At 44.5% G+C, this 24,428-nt stretch overlaps 1 protein-coding gene across 8 annotated transcripts in view; it reads left to right on the top strand.

The window, feature by feature from the left end:
* LOC109898155 (myomegalin) overlaps positions 1 to 24,428 on the top strand; it is a 122,518-nt gene that overhangs the window by 76,343 nt on the left and 21,747 nt on the right. For 3 of the 8 annotated variants that reach the window (XM_031833708.1, XM_031833706.1, XM_031833709.1), the window contains exons 1-15: positions 13,047 to 15,290; positions 16,119 to 16,256; positions 16,504 to 16,623; positions 16,870 to 16,962; positions 17,338 to 17,547; positions 17,650 to 17,808; positions 17,915 to 18,019; positions 18,203 to 18,340; positions 18,418 to 18,597; positions 18,828 to 19,022; positions 19,265 to 19,532; positions 22,397 to 22,503; positions 22,693 to 22,859; positions 23,768 to 24,137; positions 24,229 to 24,418. In XM_031833708.1, the coding sequence (XP_031689568.1) occupies positions 13,902 to 15,290; positions 16,119 to 16,256; positions 16,504 to 16,623; positions 16,870 to 16,962; positions 17,338 to 17,547; positions 17,650 to 17,808; positions 17,915 to 18,019; positions 18,203 to 18,340; positions 18,418 to 18,597; positions 18,828 to 19,022; positions 19,265 to 19,532; positions 22,397 to 22,503; positions 22,693 to 22,859; positions 23,768 to 24,137; positions 24,229 to 24,418 (3,829 nt within the window). In that variant the 5' untranslated portion in view covers positions 13,047 to 13,901. Of the gene's footprint in view, positions 1 to 13,045; positions 15,291 to 16,118; positions 16,257 to 16,503; positions 16,624 to 16,869; positions 16,963 to 17,337; positions 17,548 to 17,649; positions 17,809 to 17,914; positions 18,020 to 18,202; positions 18,341 to 18,417; positions 18,598 to 18,827; positions 19,023 to 19,264; positions 19,533 to 22,396; positions 22,504 to 22,692; positions 22,860 to 23,767; positions 24,138 to 24,228; positions 24,419 to 24,428 lie in introns of those variants that run through there. The other 5 variants (XM_031833712.1, XM_031833710.1, XM_031833711.1 and 2 more) reach the window with 2 other exon arrangements.

The following is a 24,428-nucleotide window of genomic DNA, read 5'->3' as shown; positions in this document are numbered from 1 at the left end:
AATATTTATTAGGCCAAACATTACTGTTGTATACAGTAGCATACAACAAAACCATAAACATATGTAAACCAAAAGTATATTCTTTAGAATACAGTAAAGAACACAATTGTGTGTGTGGGGTCCCGGGGGGGCAGTCCAGGAATTGGTAGGATGGGTGGAAACCAGTTTTGGACCAGAACAGCCCGGTGAACACTAACATTGTCCTATAAAACCACAAATCTAGCAGGCTCCTGATCGGGGAGAAGCATTGTGTAAATTGCATCCAGAAAAGTGAGCATATGGCCGGTGTTGTACGGACCCAGTGTGGCATTGTGATGGAGGACCCGGTTTTGAGTGATGGCAGCACACATAGTTATATTACCCCCACGCTGTCCAGGGACATTGGTAATTGCCCTCTGTCCTATTACATTTCTTCCGCGGCGCCTGGTTTTGGTGAGGTTGAAGCCAACCTCATCCACATAAATAAATTCATGGCGAATTACATGGGCATCCAGCTCCAATACTCTCTGTAACAGACAAAAGGATATACAGATGAGTAAATATGGTATGTCTGAAGTACTGGAAGTAGTGTTGCATACATACCTCTACAAAGTCATGTCGCATATTCTTTACTCTGTCAGAGTTTCTTTCAAATGGCACCTTGTAAAGTTGTTTCATCGTCACTCGGTGCCGTTGGAGGATGCGTTGTATGGTCGACAGGCTTACAGCATTGATGTTGTTAAATATGGTGTCATTATTCAAGATATGCTTTCTTATCTCTCGAATCCTAATTGCATTGTCGGCCAAAACCATATTTATAATTGCAGTCTCTTGTACATCTGTAAACAACTTTCCTCGTCCTCCATGAAGTCTTTGCCTTTCCACTCTGTAAAGAATTCAAACACAGAATGTGTTCAGCATAGGAACTGTAAACAATGTACAAAAAAATGTTGTACAGCATGATAACCAACCTCATTCATTCAATGCAGTGCAGTAAATGGATGGCTTAGAGTTACAAATGTTTATGCAATACTATGCAGTCATACGTATTTTACAGTACATTACTGTAATGCTAAAATAGTCATTAGATAGTCATTAGATAGTTGCATACCTGTTCTCATTTCTGAAGGTTTGAATTATGGACGCCACTGTAAATTGACTCACGTTGGGCTGGACTCTCAGTCCAGCCTCTCTCATGGTCAAACCGTGGATGATCACATGATCAACAAGTGTTGCCCTAATCTCATCAGAGATGGCTCTCCTTCCTTCTCTTCTTCGCCCTCATCCTCTTCTTCCTCTTCCTCTCCCTCCTACACCTCTTGCTCTCTGTCCATTGTTGGCATCCATTGTTCAAGACAGGTAATCTGACCTAAAGCAGTGATTTAAATTATTATTTTTTTTTTTTTAATGAATTTTTACCCCTTTTTCGTGGTATCCAATTGTTTTTAGTAGCTACTATTTTGTCTCATCGCTACAACTCCCGTACGGGCTCGGGAGAGACGAAGCCGCACTGCTTCTTAACACACGCATCCAACCCGGAAGCCAGCCGCACCGATGTGTCGGGGGAAACACCGTGCACCTGGCAACCTTGGCTAGCGTGCACTGCGCCCGGCCCACCACAGGAGTCGCTGGTGCGCGATGAGTCAAGGAGTAGTAGCTCATGGGATCCTAATAAAATACTAAATACTAAATATTGAGATTTAGTCTTCTATTCTATTCTTCTATTTATGTTTGCTTGCATAATGTTTTACAGAGCAAATCAAAGAGAAGAGGTCATGTTTATGTAAATGTGTGACACAACACACACACACATTGTTATTCCAAAGGTTAAACTGGGTCTCCTGACTGACTGACGCCAGCTCTGATTACAATCAAATCACAGTCTGCCACTTTGGTCTTTTTTTTGCCTTTCTTTACTCTCTTTATGCCACTTTTCTTATTTTTCTGTCATTTCCAGATAAATAAACAGTGAAATAATCAGTAAAAAGACTTCTGTAATTCCCACTGATTAGGATTAATACAGTTTTGATTGTGTTGATCATTAGGGTTGATTGCTGTTATGGCATCTCGTCTACAGGGTTCAACTATTACATCTTTTTGGGTGACAAATGTACATTAGAGGTTTGTTCACTGAGTTCCAAAGGTCTGCACCCCCTGGAGAAAACAAATCACATATCATCATGTTGTATCAACATAAACAGCACTCATAATGAAAGATGGGGTACTAAGGGTGGGGAAGATTCATGTTTCCACTGCACGGGAAAAGGCTTGGAGCTTGAGAGGCAGGATTTGGGTTAAACTCTCATCCCTGCACACAGCATCATGTGATTGGAAGGGAGCAGGGAAGCTCCTCCCCTTATCCCCCTTGTTTTTTGGCTGAAATGTGGGCCTGTGTGTGTGAAGGCCAAAAGCCTGAGTGATGCTGGGAAATTCCTGCCCCGGGGAAGAGATTAACTCATTCTTACATAGTAGCCTATGACTTCAGCACAGTAGACAGAAGAATGTTTCAAGCAAATGAACATGAAATGATGGCCTAATTCTAAGTTTCAAGTACAAACACACAGTGTCCAGTTGATCAGTTCAGAAGTATACGTTTAGATGTTATTTTCTATTAGGCTATGCGTTTATATTTCTATTATGGATTATAATAACAGGACATGCCGATAATGACAGTACCATACTTTTAGACCTGCTTTTCTACCTGCTTGACTATCTATAAAATGGGACAGTACAAACTGAAGGGATAATAATATAAAAGTATTTGGGAGGAAATTATAAAGGGAACTCTATATGGTTATGTAATGTGATGTTTTTTTAGACAGGCAGGCTGGCATATTATGCTCAGGAGAGGAAGAATATATCACCCCTGTTTCGGGGAAATGGTACATTCCAGTGTATCAATAGGCAGGGGAAATTGTACATTCCAGTGTGTCAAAGTCAGGGTTGCCATGTGATTTGTTTTCTGGAAAATTGGTCTACTTTGAAAATGATGTTGCAGGGCGAAATGTATTGGTCGCGGATATACACACACAGTTGAAGTCGGAAGTTTGCATACACTTAGGTTGGAGTCATTAAAACTTGTTACTTCTAAATTGCACCACGGCCGCCATTGGCATTTCTCATAAAATAGATATATTTTATATGCTTCTCCACCTGCATTGCTTGCTGTTTGGGGTTTTAGGCTGGGTTTCTGTACAGCACTTTGAGATATCAGCTGATGTACGAAGGGCTATATAAATAAATTTGATTTGATTTGAAAAATTTGATATACATTGAAAAAATATATAAACGCAACATGTGAAATGTTGATCACATTTTTCATGAGCTGAAATAAAAGATCACAGAAATGTTACATATGCACCAAAAGCTTATTTCTCTCAAATGTTGTGCACAAATTGGTTTACATCCCTGTTAGTGAGCATTTCTCCTTTGCCAAGATAATCCATCCACCTGACAGGTGTGGTATATCAAGAAGCTGATTAAACAGCATGATCATTACACAGGTGCAACTTGTACTGGGGACAATAAAAGGCCACTAAAATGTGCAGTTTTGTCACACAACACAATGACACAGATGTCTCAAGATCTGAGGGAGTGTGCAATTGGCATACTGACTGCAGGAATGTCCACCTGAGCTGTTGCCAGAGGATTGAATGTTCATTCCTCTACCATAAGCCTCCTCCAACGTTGTTTTAGAGAAGTCGGCAGTACATCCAACTGGCCTCAGAACCGCAGACCGACCACGTACCAAGCCAGCCCAGGAGCTCCACATAATAAAGCCCTTTTGTGGGGATGAACTTATTCTGATTGGCTGGGGCTGGCTCCCAAGTGGGTGGGCCTATGCCCACCCATGGCTGTCCCTGCCCAGTCATGAAAAACCCTTAAATTAGGGCCTAATGAATGTATTTCAATTGACTGATTTCCTTCTATGAACTATAACTGAGTGAAGTCTTTGAAATTGTTGCATATTGCATTCATATTTTTGTTCAGTATATATATTTACTGAACAAAAATATGAACGCAATATGCAACAATTTATATATATATATAAATATATATATATATATACACACACAGTTGAAGTCGGAAGTTTACATACACTTAGGTTGGAGTCATTAAAACTTGTTTTTCAACCACTCCACAAATGTCTTGTTAACAAACTATAGTTTTGGCAAGTCAGTTAGGACATCTACTTTGTGCATGACACAAGTAATTTTTCCAACAATTGTTTACAGACAGATTATTTCACTTATAATTCAATGTATCACAATACTCATGAAAATTCATAAAACATACAAGTGTTATACATCGGTTTAAAGATGAACTTCTTGTCAGATGTCAAAAAGGCTTTACGGCGAAAGCATACCATGCAATTATCTGAGGACATTATCTCTGCCGGGTGGAGATTATAACAGAACATAGCCAAGATTTTCAAAAGTTCCTAGATGACCAGCCGGGTCAAATAATAATAATCACAGTGGTTGTCGAGTGTGCAACAAGTCAGCGACTCAGGAGTAAATGTCAGTTGGCTTTTCATAGCCGATCATTCAGAGTATCTCTACCGCTCCTGCTGTCTCTAGAGAGTTGAAAACAGCAGGTCTGGGACAGGTAGCATGTCCGGTGAACAGGTCAGGGCTCCATAGCCGCAGGCAGAACAGTTGAACAGCATGGCCAGGTGGACTGGGGACAGCAAGGAGTCATCAGGCCAGGTAGTCCTGAGGCATGGAGTTAGAGAGAGCATACTTAAATTCACACAGGACACTGGATAAGACAGGAGAAATACTCCAGATATAACAGACTGACCCTAGCCCGACACATAAACTACTGCAGCATAAATACTGGAGGCTGAGATAGGAGGGGTCAGGAGACACTGTGGCCCCATCCGACGATACCCCAGGACAGGGCCAAACAGGCAGGATATAACCCCACCCACTTTGCCAAAGCACAGCCCCCACACCACGAGAGGGATCAAATCAAATCAAATCAAATGTATTTATATAGCCCTTCGTACATCAGCTGATATCTCAAAGTGCTGTACAGAAACCCAGCCTAAAACCCCAAACAGCAAGCAATGCAGGTGTAGAAGCACGGATATCTTCAACCACCAACCACCAAGCCTCCAGCTGTTTGCTTAGAAATTCTAGGGACAGTTAGGAGGCCTGCGTCTTGTGACCGTAGCGTACGCGTAGGTATGTACGGCAGGACCAAATTGGAAAGATAGGTAGGAGCAAGCCCATGTAATTCTTTGTAGGTTAGCAGTAAAACCTTGAAATCAGCCCTAGCCTTAACAGGAAGCCAGTGTAGAAACGCTAGCACTGGAGTAATATGATCACATTGTTGGGTTATAGTCAAGATTCTAGCAGCCGTGATTAGCACTAACTGAAGTTTATTCAGTGCTTTATCCGGGCAGCCAGAAAGTAGAGCATTGCAGTAGTCTAACCTAGAAGTGACAAAAGCGTGGATTAATTTTTCTGCATAATTTTTGAACAGAAAGTTTCTGCTTTTTGCAATGTTACGTAGATGGAAAGAAGCTGTCCTTGAAACAGTCTTGATATGTTCGTCAAAAGAGAGATCAGGGTCCAGAGTAACGCCGAGGTCCTTCACAGTTTTATTTGAGACGACTGTACAACCATCAAGATTAATTGTCAGATTCAACAGAAGATCTCTTTGTTTCTTGGGACCTAGAACAAGCATCTCTGTTTTGTTCCAGTTTAAAAGTAGAACATTTGCAGCCATCCACTTCCTTATGTCTGAAACACAGGCTTCCAGCGAGGGCAATTTTGGGGCTTCACCATGTTTCATCGAAATGTACAGCTGTGTGTCATCTGCATAGCAGTGAAAGTTAACATGTTTCCAAATGACATCACCAAGAGGTAAAATATATAGTGAAAACAATAGTGGTCCTAAAAGGAACACCGAAATGTACAGTTGATTTGTCAGAGGACAAACCATCCACAGAGACAAGCTGATATCTTTCCGACAGATAAGATCTAAACCAGGCCAGAACTTGTCCGTGTAGACCAATGTGGGTTTCCAATCTCTCCAAAAGAATGCGGTGATCGATGGTATCAAAAGCAGCACTAAGGTCTAGGAGCACGAGGACAGATGCAGAGCCTCGGTCTGACGTCATTAAAATGTAATTTACCACCTTCACAAGTGCAGTCTCAGTGCTATGATGGGGTCTAAAACCAGACTGAAGCGTTTCATATACATTGTTTGTCTTCAGGAAAGTTTAAAAAATATTTTCTGGGTCAAGGTTTGGCTTTTTCAAGAGAGGCTTTATTACTGCCACTTTTAGAGAGTTTGGTACACATCCGGTGGATAGAGAGATGTTTATTATGTTCAACATAGGAGGGCCATGCACAGGAAACAGCTCTTTCAGTAGTTTAGTTGGAATAGGGTCCAGTATGCAGCTTGAAGGTTTAGAGGACATGATTATTTTCCTCAATTAAGTTGGAAAAATAGGATGATCGAGCAGCAGTGAGGGCTCTTTGATACTGCACAGTACTGTCTTTCCAAGCTTGTCGGAAGACTTACAGTTTGGTGTGGCGCCATTTCCGTTCCAATTTTCTGGAAGCTTGCTTCAGAGCTCAAGTATTTTCTGTATACCAGGGAGCTAGTTTCTTATGACAAATGTTTTTGGTATTTAGGGGTTCGACTGCAACTAGGGTATTGCACAAGGTTAAATTGAGTTCCTCAGTTAGGTCGTTAACTGATTTTTGTACTCTGACGTCCTTGGGAAGGCGGAGGGAGTCCGGAAGGGTATCTAGGAATCTTTGGGTTGTCCAACAATTTATAGCATGACTTTTGATGATCCTTGGTTGGGGTCAGAGCAGATTATTTGTTGCGATTGCAAACATAATAAAATGGTGGTCTGATAGTCCAGGATTATGAGGAAAAACATTAAGATCCACAACATTTATTCCACAGGACAGTATGACTGTAGCAGTGAGTAGGTCAAGAGGCATGTTGGACAAAACCCACTGAGTCGATGATGGCTTCGAAACTCTTTTGGAGTGGGTCTGTGGACTTTTCCTTGTGAATATTAAAGTCACCCAAAATTTGAATATTATCTGCCATGACTACAAGGTCCGATAGGAATTCAGGGAACTCAGTGAGGATCACTGTATATTGCCCAGGAGGCCTGTAAACAGTAGCGATAAAAAGTGATTGAGTAGGCTTCATAGATTTCATGACTAGAAGCTCAAAAGACGAAACATTGAAATTTGCTATCATAAATGTTAACAACACCTCTGCCTTTGCGGGATGCGCAGGGGATATGGTCACTAGTGTAACCAGGAGGTGAGGCCTCATTTAACACAGTAAACTCATCAGGCTTAAGCCATGTTTCAGTCAGGCCAATCACATCAAGATTATGATCAGTGATTAGTTAATTGACAATAACTGCCTTGGAAGTGAGGGATCTAACATTAAGTACCCCTATTTTGAGATGTGAGGTATCACAATCTCTTTCAATAATGGCAGTAATGGAGGAAGGAAGTCTTCACTCCAGTGAGATTGCTAAGGTGATCAACGCCATGTTTAGTTTTGCCCAACCTAGTTCGAGGCACGGTCTCAATGGGGATAGCTGAGCTGACTACACTGACTGTGCTAGTGGCAGATTCCACTAAGTTGGCAGGCTGGCTAACAGCCTGCTGCCTGGGCTGCACCCTATCACCCTAAATCATTCTCTCTACTATTATTCTGACATTTCACATTTATAAAATAAAGTGGTGATCCTATCTGACCTAAGACAGGGAATTTTTACTAGGATTAAATGTCAGGAATTGTGAAAAACTGAGTTTAAATGTATTTGGCTAAGGTGTATGTAAACTTCTGACTTCAACTGTATATACAGTGGGGAGAACAAGTATTTGATACACTGTCGATTTTGCAGGTGTTCCTACTTACAAAGCATGTAGAGGTCTGTAATTTTGATCATAGGTACACTTCAACGGTGAGAGACGGAATCTAAAATAAATATCCAGAAAATCACATTGTATGATTTTTAAGTAATTAATTAGCATTTTATTGCATGACATAAGTATTTGATCACCTACCAACCAGTAAGAATTCCGGCTCTCACAGACCTGTTAGTTTTTCTTTAAGAAGCCCTCCTGTTCTCCACTCATTACCTGTATTAACTGTACCTTTTTGTACTTGTTACCTGTATAAAAAGACACCTGTCCACACACTCAATCAAACAGACTCCAAACTCTCCACAATGGCCAAGACCAGAGAGGGTGTAAGGACATCAGGGATAAAATTGTAGACCTGCACAAGGCTGGGATGGGATACAGGACAATAGGCAAGCAGCTTGGTGAAAAGGCAACAACTGTTGGCGCAATTATTAGAAAATGGAATAAGTTCAAGATGACGGTCAGTCACCCTCGGTCTGGGGCTCCATGCAAGATCTCATCTCGTGGGGCATCAATGATCATGAGGAAGGTGAGGGATCAGCCCAGAACTAAACGGCAGGACCTGGCCAATGACCTGAAGAGAGCTGGGACCACAGTCTCAAAGAAAACCATTAGTAACACACTACGCCGTTATGGATTAAGCAGCGCACGCAAGGTCCCCCTGCTCAAGCCAGCGCATGTCCAGGCCCGTCTGAAGTTTGCCAATGACCATCTGGATGATCCAGAGGAGGAATGGGTGAAGGTCATGTGGTCTGATGAGATAAAAATAGAGCTTTTTGGTCTAAACTCCACTCTCCATGTTTGGAGGAAGAAGAAGAAGGATGAGTACAACCCCAAGAACACCATCCCAACCGTGAAGCATGGAGGTGGAAACATCATTCTTTGGGGATGCTTTTCTGCAAAGGGGACAGGACGACTGCACCGTATTGAGGGGAGGATGGATGGGGCCATGTATTGCGAGATCTTGGCAAACAACCTCCTTCTCTCAGTAAGAGCATTGAAGATGGGTCATGGCTGGGTCTTCCAGCATGACAACAACCCAAAACACACTGCCAGGGCAACTAAGGATTGGCTCCGTAAGAAGCATCTCAAAGTCCTGGAGTGGCCTAGCCAGTCTCCAGACCTGAACCCAATAGAAAATCTTTGGAGGGACCTGAAAGTCCATATTTCCCAGCGACAGCCCCGAAACCTGAAGGATTGGGAGAAGGTCTGTATGGAGGAGTGGGCCAAAATCCCTGCTGCAGTGTGTGCAAACCTGGTCATGAACTACAGGAAATGTATGATCTCTGTAATTGCAAACAAAGGTTTCTGTACCAAATATTAAGTTCTGCTCTTCTGATGTATCAAATACTTATGTCATGCAATAAAATGCAAATTAATTACTTAAAAATCATACAATGTGATTTTCTGGATTTTTGTTTTAGATTCCGCCTCTCACAGTTGAAGTGTACCTATGATACAAATTACAGACCTCTACATGCTTTGTAAGTAGGAAAACCTGCAAAATCGGCAGTGTATCAAATACTTGTTCTCCCCACTGTATACATGTGAAATGTCAGAATAATAGTATAGAGAATGATGTATTTCAGCTTTTATTTCTTTCCTCACATTCCCAGTGGGTCATAAGTGTCTATGTCCCGGAAAGTTGGCTGTTGTATTCAATGTCATTCTAGTCACATTAGCGCACGTTAGAAACAACTGTCCTGGTTTAGGGACACCGATCCCGTAACACGGTAGAACTGATGCTCATCAAGAAATAAAGGCGACAAAGCACGGGAAAACGACATTGGGCGCACTAGAGCCAATAAGATTATTCTCTCCTCAATGTTATTCTAACAAATAATCCTGATAGGTATCAGTCTGGTGTTTTCTGTAATGACCTTAGTGATCACTGTTTTACAGCTTGTGTTTGTAATTGCTGCTCAGTAAAACGACCTGTCCTGATTTGTCATAGACACTTGCTAAAAAACTTTAATCAGCAAGCCTTCCTTCCTGAGCTGGCCTCTGTAAAATGTTAATGAATCAGCTTGATCCCCTCTGTCAAAGACGCTTGGGCCTTCTTTTTTTCAGTGGTATTGTTAACAAACACGCCCCCCATGAAGAAAATGAGAATTAGAAACAGATTAAGCCCCTGGTTTGACCGTGACCTTGCAGTTACTCCACCTCAAGAATTGCATTTGGCGAAAAAGGCTCGGCACACGCATTCTCAGGCTGACTGGCTCTCGTTCAGGCAAATGAAAAATAAGTGCACTCAGGCTATCCGGAAGGCCAAAGTTAGTTACTTCAAGGATCAGTTCTCTCTCTGTGGGTCTAACACCAAGAGGTTCTGGAAAACGGTTAAAGACCTGGAGAAGAAACACTTCTCCTCACAGCGGCTCATGTCCCTTAATGTTGATGACGTGGTTGTTACTGACAAGAAGCACATGGCTGAGCCCTTTAATCACCACTTCATTAAGTCAGGATTCCTATTTGACTCAGCCATGCCTCCTTGCCTGTCCAACATTTCCTCATCTCCCACCCCTTCAAATGCTACTATCCCCGATGCTTCTCCCTCTTTTGCCCCAGCCCCGCTACAAAGTTTTTCCCTGCAGGCAGTCACTGAGTCCGAGGTGCTAAAGGAGCTCCTGAAACTTGACCCCAAAAAACATCTGGGTCAGATGGTTTAGACCCTTTCTTCTTTAAGGTTGCCGCCCCTATCATCGCCAAACCTATATCTGACCTTTTTAACCCGTCTCTCCTTTCTGGGGAGGTTCCCATTGCTTGGAAGGCAGCCACGGTTCGTCCTTTATTTAAAAGGGGAGATCAAGCTGATCCTAACTGTTAAAGGCCTATTTCTATTTTGCCCAGTTTATCAAAAGTGGTGGAAAAACTAATAATAATCAACTGACTGGATTTCTTGATGTCTATAGTAATCTTTCTGGTACGCAATCTGGTTCCCGCTCAGGTTATGGATGTGTCACTGAAACCTTAAAGGTCCTCAATGATGTCACCATTGCCCTTGATTCTAAGCAATGTTGTGCTGCTATTTTTATTGACTTGGCCAAAGCTTTTGATACGGTAGACTATTCCATTCTTGTGGGCCGGCTAAGTATTATTGGTGTCTCTGAGTGGTCTTTGGCATGGTTTGCTAACTACCTATCTCAAAGAGTGCAGTTTATAAAATCAGAACATCTGCTGTCTCAGCCACTGGCTGTCACCAGGGGAGTACCCCAAGGCTCGATCCTAGGCCCCCACTCTTCTTGATATACATCAACAACATAGCTCAGGCAGTAGCTCACTGCAATCTATAGCTCACTGCACTCTATACTCCTCTGTAAACTGGTCATCTCTGTATACCCGTCTCAAGACCCACTGGTTGATGCTTACCTATAAAACCCTCTTAGGCCTCAATCCCCCCTATCTGAGATATCTACTGCAGCCCTCATCCTCCACTTACAACACCCGTTCTGCCAGTCACATTCTGTTAAAGGTCCCCAAAGCACACACATCCCTGGGTCGCTCCTCTTCAGTTTGCCGCAGCTAGTGACTGGAACGAGCTGCAACAAACACTCAAACTGGACAGTTTTATCTCAATCCCTTCAATCAAAGACTCAATCATGGACACTCTTATTGACAGTTGTGGCTGCTTTGCGTGATGTATTGTTGTTTCTACCTTCTTGCCCTTTGTGCTGTTGTGTGTGCCCAATAATGTTTTGTGCTGCTCCCATGTTGTGTTGCTCCCATGTTGTGTTGCTACCATGTTGTTGTCATGTTGTGTTGCTACCATGCTGTGTTGTCATGTGTTGCTACCTTGCTATGTTGTTTTCTTAGGTCTCTCTTTATGTAGTGTTCTGTTGTCTCTCTTGTTGTGATGTGTGTTTTGTCAATATTTATATTTTATTTATTTTTAATCCCAGCCCCCGTCTCCGTAGGAGGCCTTTTGCCTTTTGCCTTTTGGTAGGCCGTCATTGTAAATAAACATTTGCTCTTAACTGACTTTCCTAGTTAAATAAAGGTGAAATAAAATAAAAAAATTAATATCAAATTCAGTGATTGAAATTATGACCCCATCCTCAATAGCCTATTCAGGCAGGCTACTGGGAAACACAAGCGCTTCTTACCTCGAAATTGCGAATGAATTAGTCTGTTAATTTGATCTAAACCAGCTGCTAAATCGTTCAGTTTACATCTTGACCACATCTTGCCTAGGCTACTGTAGACTGTCTGAAATAAAATGTAGGCCTATCAGGGACTATAGGCTACCTTCACCTATCAAAGCAAACCATGGCAATGTTGAATTCCTATCATAAACCCAGATTTTAGTCTGTAGCCTATGCCTATTGAAATGACAAGTCAATCTCGCAAATGGGCCATTTGTACCTGTTTGTTGTCTTAATATCTGGCACCTAATAACTGCACAATTGCCAGAACATAGCCTAACATTAATTTTTTTCTTCTTCCTAGTGTTTCCTGCTCAGAGATTGAGATCCTCTGTTCAACTTTCATCACTCAAACTCATCTTTCAGGTTTTAGCTTTAGTTATGCAGATGCGCAAAAGGGATTTATTTACAGGTTTGAGGCCTGATGCTGATTAGCTGATAGCCGTGGTATATCAGACCTTATACCATGGGTATGACCAAACATGTTTTTTTTTACTGTTCTAATTACATTGGTAAACAGTTTATAATCGCTATAAGGCAACATGGGGTTTGTGGTATATGGCCAATATACCATGACTAACGGCTGTATCCAGGCACTCCTTGTTGTGTCTTGCATAAAAACAGCCCTTAGTGGTGGTATATTGGCCATGTACTGTACCATAACCCCTCATGCCTTTTTGCTGAATTAAAGCAGTCGTCATAGAGTTAAATCGACATCCAAAGTTGGAAAATTATCTGGGGAGTTTAATAAGGGAAAATTATATTTTATCTTGCAACATATTCAAATGTGTTTATTACCTCATATCATAGTTTGCAATAATTATTATTTAGATAATCCGAATTTTGCTTATTGGTTCTTTAACATTATGGAAACATTATTTATTGTATAAATGTGGCAACTCCTCTTTTGCTGTGAAAAAAAAATAGGTCGTTTTCAGGCCTTTTGGGCGGGTTTTGTTTTGTCATTGGTTAGAGTATTTGCGGAACCTGGCAACCCTGATCAACGTTTCCATCGCGCCCTGTTCTGATACACGTGAAAACCCCGTGGAAACAATCGGTTCCATCTTCTCCTTTCCTCGTCACACGGTCCGCTAAACTGCTATCAGGGAGCCGAAAAATAACGGGATGTCTCCACTACAGTCTTTTTCTTTCGGGTGGTGAATTCCGTGTTAGTGTTGAATTAGCTGAGATGAGACAGCGCAACTGTAATTTGTTGTCTTAGATGAGCCGTGTCAGAAAAAGCAGTATGAGATGACATCCGCAGTGAAAAGAATAGCGTGATATATTTGGTTTAGATCTGAATTGAGCACTATTGACAATGTATCATGTGTTTGATGACATTTTGTGAAGAACTGAAAGTGTTTCGACCGATTAGACGCAGTGTCGGTGACACTGACAACGACAACGGATTTAGGCGCTTATCACAAATGACAGACGTGTCTTTCTTATTACGCTATATTCCATATATTGTTCATGTTTTATTAGACTACAGTCTATATTTTTAGATGGTCTTGAATAGATATAATCGTGATTGAATAGAAATCATTGCGCCCCTTCAAAGCACTGCAAAGAGCATAGGCTACCCCGTTTTGTGATGGCTTCTCTTCATCGAAGATACAACGATGAGTTTTCAAAACGGCAAATCGGCACAATGTACTAGTAACTAGTCTATTAGACTACTATTTATTTTGAATACATTTTTATAAAACATAGAAGAAAAGTAAATGAACATTGCACAGCTAAATCATTTAAATAAAATCATGGATTTTATTTAATCATGCTCAATACATTTTATTTTATTGCCTGAACAATCTGAACAGACCCAATTCCCCTCCAGTAAAACTGAGAGCAGAACTTCTCTGTGATGTTGGACATTAAAATGAGGGAGGCGTGTCGGATCTGCGCCCGCGAGCTCTGCGGTAATCAGCGGCGATGGATCTTCCACCCAGCCTCCAAACTCAACCTGCAGGTGCTGCTGTCCCACGCCCTGGGCAGGGAGCTGACCCGTGATGGCCGCGGGGAGTTTGCCTGTTCCAAGTGTGCCTTCATGCTGGACCGCATGTACCGCTTCGACACAGTGATCGCCCGCGTGGAGGCTCTGTCCCTGGAGCGCCTGCACAAGCTGCTGCTGGAAAAGGACCGGCTGAGACAGTGTATAGGAGGCTTGTACTGGAAGAACAACACCGAGGACCAGATCCAGGATCAGACTGGGATGCGAATGGGGATAGGGCTAGGGGGTACTGGGGCTAGAGGGCTAGGGGGTACTGGGGCTCCACCACAGGGGAGTCACCCTCAGACAGCCCACCACTCTCTGTCCAGTGGTGGGCTGTCTGAGGGTGACTCCCCTGTGGTGGACCTCTCAGCCCTGCAGGAGGCCAGGTACATCTCCCTGCTTCAGGGCGACCTGGCCAATTCTGTGTACGAATCCTGGGCCGACCACGAGGACCAGCAGAGTCCAGCCCCGGATCACCAGCACCACACCCAGCATCATCACCCTCAATGCTCAGGATCAGAGACTCTGTCTGGACATCGCTCCAGGCGGTGCAGAGGGTGTGCGGCTCTCCGTGTGGCCGACTCTGACTACGAGGCCGTGTGTAAGGTACCTCGGCGGTTAGGCAGGAGGAGCACGTCGTGTGAACCCTCCACCCGCTACTCAGGCAGTGCCATGGGGGGTGAGGAGACCTCCACAGGGTCAGAGTCCACGCCTGTCCCCTCAGAGTCCTCTCCCATGGGGCCAGAGAGCGACAGGACCCTGTGCGATGGGGACACAGAGAGGATAACCCTCAGCCCGGGCTCATCGATAGAATCTCAGGACACAGCCATGGACGTGGCTCAGCCCTGTACCGCTCACCAAGTTGGGGAAGAGGAAGAGCAGGGAGAGGGAGGAGAGAAGGACCCAGGGAAGGATCAGAGGCGAGACCCTCGTCTCCAGGGGGATGATGCCCCCAGGGAGGGGTCAGTCTCTGGGTTGACCATGGAGCTGGCTCGAAGTCTAGTGAGGATCTGGGAGTACAGACCTCTAAAGTCCCCTCAAGGCAGCAGGCTCCCTATCCTGGTCAAACCCAAACTGGAGACGGGCCTCTCTGGGATCCCCCTGTCCCTCAGAACCCCAGACTATGACCTCTACTCCCACCCTGGTATCCCAGAGTGGGTGACCCCCAGCAGTCAGCAGGAGCTGCAGACAGAGCTGTCAGAAATGGAGGAGCAGTGGCTTGATGACTATGTGCAGTGTGGCCCCTTCTGCTTCCAGCAGGTACCGAGCAAGACCACCACCAGCCCCTGGCTCATAGAACAGACACACTGGAACTAACGAGACCAGATAGAGGGGCTTGAATTGGGGAGGAGATGGGATGGTATCTACTGGCCTGGAAGGGTTGTGATTCTACAGACAATCAAACCACTTTTCCCCCATCGTTATCCTAGCAACACGTCTGTAGCCATGACAATGGTTGCTATATGAACAACGTTAGGCATGCTCTCCGCTGTTTAAACCACCTCCATAGCTTCCTTTGTCGTGTTAATAATTAGCTACCCTTGATACATGGCTAGGAATGAGCGTACTGATATTCTGAAATAATGGCCACTTGATAAGTATGACTCAGGGAGTTTAGTGGGTTGGTTTTTCCACTGAAGTTTGATTCACTGAACTGATGGAACAGCATGTAATCATTAGAGCCCAGCTTGAGTCCTGTGTGTGTATTAGTGTGTGTGTTCTACTGGTAATGGGTTTACAGCACATTATGTGGGAGCAGGATTGGTTGATCTTTGAAATGAAATGACAAGGATATTTTGAGTTATTTCACCCTGACTACTAGAGACTTTGCAGACCAAAACAGACCCTCACAATCACAAAGATAGCTCTATAGAGCTGAATTGACAAAAAAACAGGAAATAAATGCCACTCTGCCGTGGAAACAGGGACTACTTTCTCAGGAAGTTATAGTGCAGTGAACTGACCTCATCACTTTCCTCTCTCACACAGGGGCATGGGTGTGTGTGTGCTTGTGTGTGTACATATGCGTGCATTTAAAAAAAAAAATGTAATAAACCTGAACCTATTTGTGCGTGTTGTGTGTTTCAGAGGCTGCTAGATAAACAGCAAGGCCAGCTTCATCAGTATGAGACTGCTGCAAGTCAGTGTGTTACTGAGCTCCAGAAGGCCCAGCTCCAGGTCCACTCTCTACAGGCTAAGATCAGAGAGAGCGAGGCCAGGAACCAGGTACCACTTCCCCCACAGACTTTCACCATTCCTCCTTCTGAAGCAGTTCCTATTTTTACTCTACTTGACCATAGCATATAGTAGACATGCATCCAAGGCAGATTATTTGTTAAGTCTTAAGAAAATTAACACTAAAATTGAACTATTAATTCAATGACCTGCTTATAAACTATTTATATAAAAAAAACTAACTACAAGTATTCGATTTTTAGCACTTCTCTGATGTGTCTGTGAATGTGATGTGTAGAAGCTGCAGGTGCGACTCGGGGACATGGAGTGTGAGCTGCGCCTGGTTAGAGAGAAGGCCCAGAGACAGGAACGAAACGTCCTCAACCTCACCGACACTGTCAACAGCAAGGAGACTGAGGTACAGAGGGAGAGAGGGAAGAGGGAGGGAGAGGGAATGAAGGAGAGGCAAAAAGAGTGCGAGTGAGAGACGGACTAACAGAAAGCGAGAAAATGAGAGACGAAGAGACTCTGGTAGGAGAGAGGGAGGTACACAAAGAAAAGCCGGAACAGCAGGCCACTTTACACGGTATTGTGTCCAACCAATGATGAACAATAGGTTACTTTACTCATGTCTTTTTGTGTGTTTTGTGTGTCTCCCTCTCAGGCAGCAGAGTTGTACCGGGTCATAGAGGAACAGAATAACGTGCTGTGTTCTTTGAAAGAGCTGGCCAACAGAACCCAGCTCCAGACACTACAGGTCAGCCCTCCTCTGAACCGTACACACACCTCACACACACACTTCGTACTAAAGTCTGAGAACACTAAAATGCTCTTAAATCTACAGCTGACGTGACGACAACGTCATTTACGGTTTGTGTAGTGTGTTACAATTTTTTATCAACATGATAATTGAGAGTAATAGGAGCTTGGCTTTCTCCATCTCTAATAGACCTTGTATTAATACACACGCTTGACAGGATCCTTTGTAATGTCCCACAGTGCTAGTATAGAGAAAGCACAGCTGACCCCAGCACACAGCACATAGAGCTATCTGTAAACCGCCTTCACTCTCTGGCTCTCTTCCACCCACACCCTCCTCATCTCCACTCCCTCTACCCCGTCTCGGGTGCAGGTGTCTGGGGCGGAGTTAGTACGAGGGCAGGGGGAGGTGCTGGCCCTCCAGGGCTCTCTGTTCCAGGCCCAGCTGGAGCTGCAGGAAGGCCAGAGAGCCCAGCGTCAGGCCACCAGGAGGGAGGAGGACCTCACCAGAGCCCTGCACCGCCTGGAGAAAGACCTACAGGGAGTCATGGAGCACAGACACAGTACTGAGAGACACAACCAGGTCTGTGTGCAATGGGGTTATATTTTCATTTTGCGAGTATGTGCATGCGTTTGCTTGTGTGTAAACATTGTAGGAGACTGTGCTCCTACCTGTCTGCTCTAGGACTTGCATCTGGTGCTTGAGAAAGCTCGGTCAGAGCTGCAGCGGAAAGAGGAACAGCTGAAAGAGAAGAAGGGAGAGAGACAGGGAGAGGAGGAGGAGAGGGAGAAGAGCATCCGAGAGCTGAGGACCTCACTACAGACCAAAGAGCAGCTGGTGCAGGTCAGAAACAGACAGACACTCACACACGCATGCGCGCACACATCCCATTCACACACCACCTCCCTCATCCACAGCCGTCCCAACACACACTGTCCCTGTCTCTCAGGAGTACTCCGAGTTGTTGGACCAACAGCAGGAACCCAGGGAGAAGAGGGACACTCTCCTCACCAAACTGAAAGATCGCATCAAGGACAGGGACAGAGCACTGGAGGTGAGAGTCATCGTTTAGGAGAGAATGAACCTCAACGAGAACATATTACAGATATAAGAGGCGGGCAATCAAACTCGTGATCCAGGACTGCATGGGTTGCATGGACAGCAGTGGTGACTGACAGCTGTGTTCCATTAGAGGATGCATTACATTGTTCTATTCCGTTGTGTTCCCTCCCATCAGCGAGCGGTGGATGAGAAGTTCCGACGTGTGGAGGAGAAGGAGGGAGAGATGCGTCGGCTACAGCTTCTTCTCAGAGAGAAAGAGAGAGACCTGGAGAGACAACACTGTGTACTGTCCAACAACGAAGAGACCATCACGGTACTGATGAGCACACACACGCGCGCGCACACAGACACTGGTTACTGAGTTCCTTCTATCTTGTGTGTGTGTTAAAGAGCCTGGAAGTGCTGGTGCGTGGGAAGGGTTTGGAGCTGGAGCAGGTGTGTGAGGCATGGAGGAGTGTACAGCGCCACCATGAGGACAGGGAGGAGAGACACAGCCGCAGCCTGAGAGAGAGAGACACGCTCATCAGCCAGCTACAGAACGCCCTGCACACACGTACCAGTGAGGCTGAGGTGACATGCCCTAATTATAAACTTGCCACAGTATACATATACTGTACACCAGCACAAATAGATTTTTGCTGATCAGTGGCAAAATATTTTTATTCTTGATTCTTCACACTATTTGCAATTTCTCGTCTTCTCTCTCGCTCTCTCCCTCTCTCTTTCTCTCTCTCTCTTTCTCTCTCTCCCCCTGTCTCGCTCTTCCGCTCTCACATTATCTCTCGCTCTCTGCATCCCAGGACCTGACTGGAGCCCTGCTAGATAAGGTGAAGGCAGGTCCCAGTGAGGTAGTGGATGAGCTGAAGGCTCGCCTCTCTCTGAAGGAGAAACTGTTCCAGGAACTGCTGTCCGACCGCAGCCGCCAGGCCCAGGAGCACCACTCACAGGTCCAGGACCTGCTCAACACCATCGGCACCAGAGACCAGTACATCCAGGTAACAAAACCACACTGGTCTGAGAGCTGTGGTGTGGTATAGTCTGAGGGACTGATTGGGTAGAGAGAATGAGAGGAGAAAGAAAGAGTGAGAGAATGAGAGAGAGAAAGAGACTTCTGCCACAAAGAAGCTGTATCGAGTCAGATCTTTTAATCCTCAAAAACCTCCATCCTTTCCTTCCCTCTCCCTATCCTCCCCTCTCCTCACTCTTCTCCCCTCTCCTCACTCTTCTCCCCCTCCAGGAATCGTCAGGTCGTCTGGGTGAGGTGATGAGTGAGCAGACCGTACGTCTCCAGGAGCTCCGCAGACAGCTAACCTCTTGCTCCCTGGCCTACGGGTCCCAGCTAGGCCTCCGGGGTCCAGACTTCCAGGGGACCAGCCAGGACCTCCGGGCCTTGCAGGAGGAACTGCGTCTGGCTCTGCGGAGGGAGAGGGAGGCCCAGGCTGAGCTCACAGCCCTCAGGACCCAGGGCACTGCCAGGCCAGCTGACAGGCAGACAGAGTTTGAGGGTGGGCATCAGAGGAGCATGGGGCTCTGTCTGTAGTGGCACCTTTTTTGGGTGATGATGCTAACCATAGTTAAGACTTCACAATGTTATTTATATATCAGCTAATAGTTTATTTTATTTTATATATGGTTTTAGATTTTTGTAAAGCTTTGTGCAATTCTACATGTGTATGTTTTAATTGTGTAATGCATTAGATTATGTTTACAGCAGCTATGGTATCAAATGCTTCTTTGAATGTATAACCAATGTTGACATACAATGCAAGGGAAGTTGAACTTTGTATGATAGTGTCGATAGCATCACATGTTTCATGTTATGACTTCTACTATTTATACTAATAACATGCGTGTGCCTTCGCATGTTCAACTGCATGATTCATGGTGGTTATATACCATGTAATGGTATTGCGTGTTGCTATAGCGGGTTCTGCAATTTGTATAGACTATCTAATAACGACTGCTGTCTGAAATGTGGGCTTCAAGTGGATTAGAAGTGATGTTTTGCTTTTGACAGAGTACGGTACATTTCAACAACCATGAATTATTCTTATTCGTTTTAGCTCATTGTGTGTGTAACATCTATAAACCGTTGTCTGAGTGTCACGCTATAAGATTCCACGGTATGTAAAAATAAAACGTAGTTTTCTGACCTTGGGAATCCTCCTCTCTTCGACTAGAGGTTTGTCAAATAGGAATTCCCCCCCGGAGACATTACCCGGCACGCGTGTCTGAAAGAGAAACCATTTGAAGCTGCTTTGCTCCGGTCTACCATCATCATCGATGGAGCGCGAACCCTTGTGTTGAGCTGAATAAACAAACCTTGCGTTGATGTCATTGGGTTTACATTGTGTTCGTGGTGGGCTCGGCTCCACTGTCCCGCCCTCCTCACCTCCCTTACTTCCTGCATGAACATAGTCTACCTGAGTTGTACACTGGTCATAAACGTATCTATATCCAGCTACGTTAAGGTCCATCTCTGTTAACACGCCTGGTTCTCTCCACTTCCCAACCTGTCACAGTTGGTTCTACTCGGAGTAATAGGTAGTATCAGTTGAGCTCATTTGTGGATAAAAGGTAAGAAACCCACCTAGACGTACAGTGTGGATGCATGACTGCATGAGCGTGTGTGGGTATATATACACACCCCCCCCCCCCCATTTCAACACTAAAATGCTCCAATGGCATCAGTCTATTTGATTGTTTGAAGGGCAGTGCTCATTACATAGAAACAAGAGTAGACTTTCCTAGTTGCATGTTTTACATGTCAATCAGATTCAGCCTGATTAGACCCAATGAGCAGAGAACATACCTCCTGCTGGCCACACCTCTTCTTAAAGTCTGTGTCCCTCGTCTCTTGTTGCACAAGCCGCGTCTCCAAAGTACAGCGTCTGTGGGAAAGAGAATATTGTAACGCTCAAGTCTCTTAGTACTCACTCTGCTGTCTGACCGCACAATATTACAGTCAGCTAGTGCTTAGACATGCTTTTGAATGAGTTTCTATTTGAATATAGTGTATTACTGAAGTCCAACACTGAACAGATTGCACAGAGGTCTAGACAAAATGACTATTACATTAGCCAAAGAGGCCTTATGCTTTTTAGAATGTGCATCCTACATTGTTTGACACATTTTAATACTCTGCCCTGGCCAATTGCACCTCGTATCACATCATCTACTATTACCTAGTTATACGTCATAAACCTGTAGATTTGATCAATGAAACATTTTGATGATATTCGTTTTAAAAGCATTGAGTGTTACGCGACCTCCTTACAGTACATTTAAGCTATCTTCTAGTGTCACGTTCTGACCTTAGTTCCTTTATTATGTCTTTGTGTTAGGTTGGACAGGGCGTGAGTTGGGGTGGGTAGTCTATGTTCTTTTTTCCATGTTTTTATATTTCTATGTGTTTGGCCTGGTATGGTTCTCAATCAGAGGCAGGTGTCGTTCGTTGTCTCTGATTGAGAATCATACTTAGGTAGCCTGTTTTCCCCATTTTGGTTGTGGGTGTTTAATTTCTGTTTAGTGTTTGTTCACCTGGCAGAACTGCTTCGTTTTCTCTTCGTTTTTATTTTGTGTAGTGTTCAGTTTTTCATTAAAATGTGACGAACACTTGCCACGCTACATTTTGGTCCTCCTCTCCTTCCACCAACGAGAATCGTTACATCTAGTCCCCGGCTATTGTGTAATTTTATTTGACTGTAAAATGACTAATATATATGTAAAACTACTCCGATAGCCTTACAGTAAACATTTGAACATCCTCTCCTAGCCCTCTAGTCTGCGATACCTTAGCATGTTACTCCACAGAGTTGTGTCTGTAGGTTTTGTATTTACTGTTAGCAGTACTGTATACTTACAGTATATCTTACAGTTTACCTTACCGTATATCTGCCCGTACAGTAGTATACCCCAGTACAGTGAGATAGATTCCCTCAGAGGAAAATAACGTGTTTTATGTTTGAAGCTTCTCTTCCTGTCATTACTGAGATGGGGAGAGGTTTCAAGGGTGACCACCACCATTACTGAACGTGGGAAGCGTCGTTTTGTCGACGCGTTCACATCAGTTTGCTTTTTTGGTGGAAAGACTTTGACACGCAGAAAGGCCAGGATTGGAGTATGTGTGGTATGAAAATGTACCGTATTAAAATGCTTGTTGAATTGTACTCTGGCAAAAGTAAAAAAGTGTCAAGGATTTGTATGTTTTAATCGATCTGTTGCCACAAATGCAAAAGAGTCGAACACTATGTCAGTGTGACATTTTCTTTTCTGCCTTTTCTTTTCATGACGTGTGTGTGTATGTGTCCATGTTATTGCTTATGTTTCAACTAAGAACTGCATTCTGGGGTCTCGGTTCTCTTTCTAGAATTCAGCTCAGAGGACAACGATAATGTTGAGGTCAACAGTAACTATGCAGACAGCAAGGAGGAAGAGGACTCCAAACTGACAGCTCGAACCCTAGCCACCATGCAGGTAGGCCCTGTGCTGTACATTTACAATTGAAATAGTGGTAGATTATTTTGTCTTAATCATGTCACATTTGAATCTTTCCTAACCACCACTCATATTTTAGTTATCAGCCTGGGTGATCCAAACACACTGTGGCGATTTTGCACACTCAGCGTTCTCTCACTGTCGTTTTCTCCACTCTCCTCCAATCAGAACTCTGGAGGACCTGGGAAGGGGAAGCTGTCCCAAGAGGCAGTGGGAGACGCCCAGGGGCTGGTGGAGGTGAAGCAGCTGGTGCAACAGAAGAGGGTGGTGGAGAGAGAGCTGCAGGAGCTCAAGGCTCAGCTGGAGAAGTCTGGCTTCTCCCTGACCAGGATGAGGTAACACACGCTGACTGCATACATGTTATTATGAAACGTGATATAGATACAGTATACACTGAGTGTACAAAACATCAAGGACACCTTCCTAATATTGAGTTGCACCCACCTTTTGTCCCCAGAACAGCCTCATTTCATTGGGCCATAGACGCTACAAGGTGTCGAAAGCGTTCTACGGGGAACCATGCTGGCCCATGTTGACTCCATTGCTTCCTACAGTTGTGTCAAGTTGGCTCGATGTCATTTGGGAGAGGGACCATTTTTGATACACACAGGCAACTGTTGAGCGTGAAAAACTCAGCAGCGTTGCAGTTCTTGACACAAACCGGTGTGCCTGGCACACATACACAATCCGTGTCTCAATTGTCTCCAGGCTTAAAAATCCTTCTTCAACCTGGAGGACCTAGTTACACTGATTGAAGTGGACATTTAAAAAATATATATATAAAAAAAAAAAATGTTTTGCCCTTTTTCTCTGCAATTTCATGATATCAAATTGGTAGTTACAGTCTTGTCCCATCTCTGCAACTCCCTTACGGACCCGGGAGAGGTGAAGTTCAAGAGCCATGCAATTGAAATGGATTTAACAAGTGATGATCAATAAGGGATAATAGCTTTCACCTGGATTCACCTGGTCAGTCTATGTCATGGAAAGATGTCATGTTTTGTTCACTCAGTGTATATATATGAATGAACGTGAATGAGAATAAATGAAGTGAACGAGATGAAAGTAACGAAAATATATACTGGTTCATGCAACTATTTGTGTATTTTCTGACAATTACAGTGGTGTACATACAGAGGTCCCAGCTTCTAGATTCACAAACGCCTGTGGTTTTCACCCTGGTTCGAGCAGTGGATATGAGAGGTGCTAGTTGAGGTGTGCCTGTCTTCTCTCTCTCACACAGGAAAGCCCTCTTCAGCCTACGCATGGAGAACACGGAGTTGAAGTCTCACCAGACAGAGAGACGGTCAGAGACGGACCCCAGGGATGAGCAGGGATTCCTGGAAGAAGTGGGGGATGAAGAAAAGCTGGATGTGGAGGAGGAGGACGAGCAGCTGTGTGGGGTGGATCTATCTGGTGGCTGGGAGGATGAGCGTCTGTCCCAGGGGAAGCGCTGTGCCCCCAGGCCCACCTTGAGAGACCCTAGCCTGGGGAAGAGACACTGCACCAGGCCTGTCTTTCTGGACCTGGGAGCCCTGCTGTCCCACTCCACAAAGGAAGGGGAAGACATCACACCAAATTATACTCTAGTAACGCGTGCTACTGTATGTATGGTAGGTCAACAGTGAGAGGCCCCATCGACTGATTACCTCAAGAAAGGAATATAATTCTAAATATTTACGTGACTCTGGTCCTGTGTTGCAGGATGATGATGTGGAGGAGGCAGGAGGAGGAGAAGCTGGAGACAGGGAGCAGAGCCCCACAGAAACAGTGATGGTTGAGAATGCTGTGCGGCTCCGGCTGGAGAGCAAAGAGCTGCAGGAGAGACTCATGGTTTCTGAGGCCACCGTGGAGGCTCAGGAGGAGCAGCTCAGAGACTACAGAGATCTACCGAGTGAGTCAAT

This window comes from Oncorhynchus kisutch, linkage group LG10 (genome assembly GCF_002021735.2).
Source record: "Oncorhynchus kisutch isolate 150728-3 linkage group LG10, Okis_V2, whole genome shotgun sequence".
In the NCBI taxonomy this organism is placed as follows: domain Eukaryota; kingdom Metazoa; phylum Chordata; class Actinopteri; order Salmoniformes; family Salmonidae; genus Oncorhynchus; species Oncorhynchus kisutch.
Note: the sequence above shows the minus strand (reverse complement) of the source record. Positions and strands in the feature narration are given on the sequence as shown.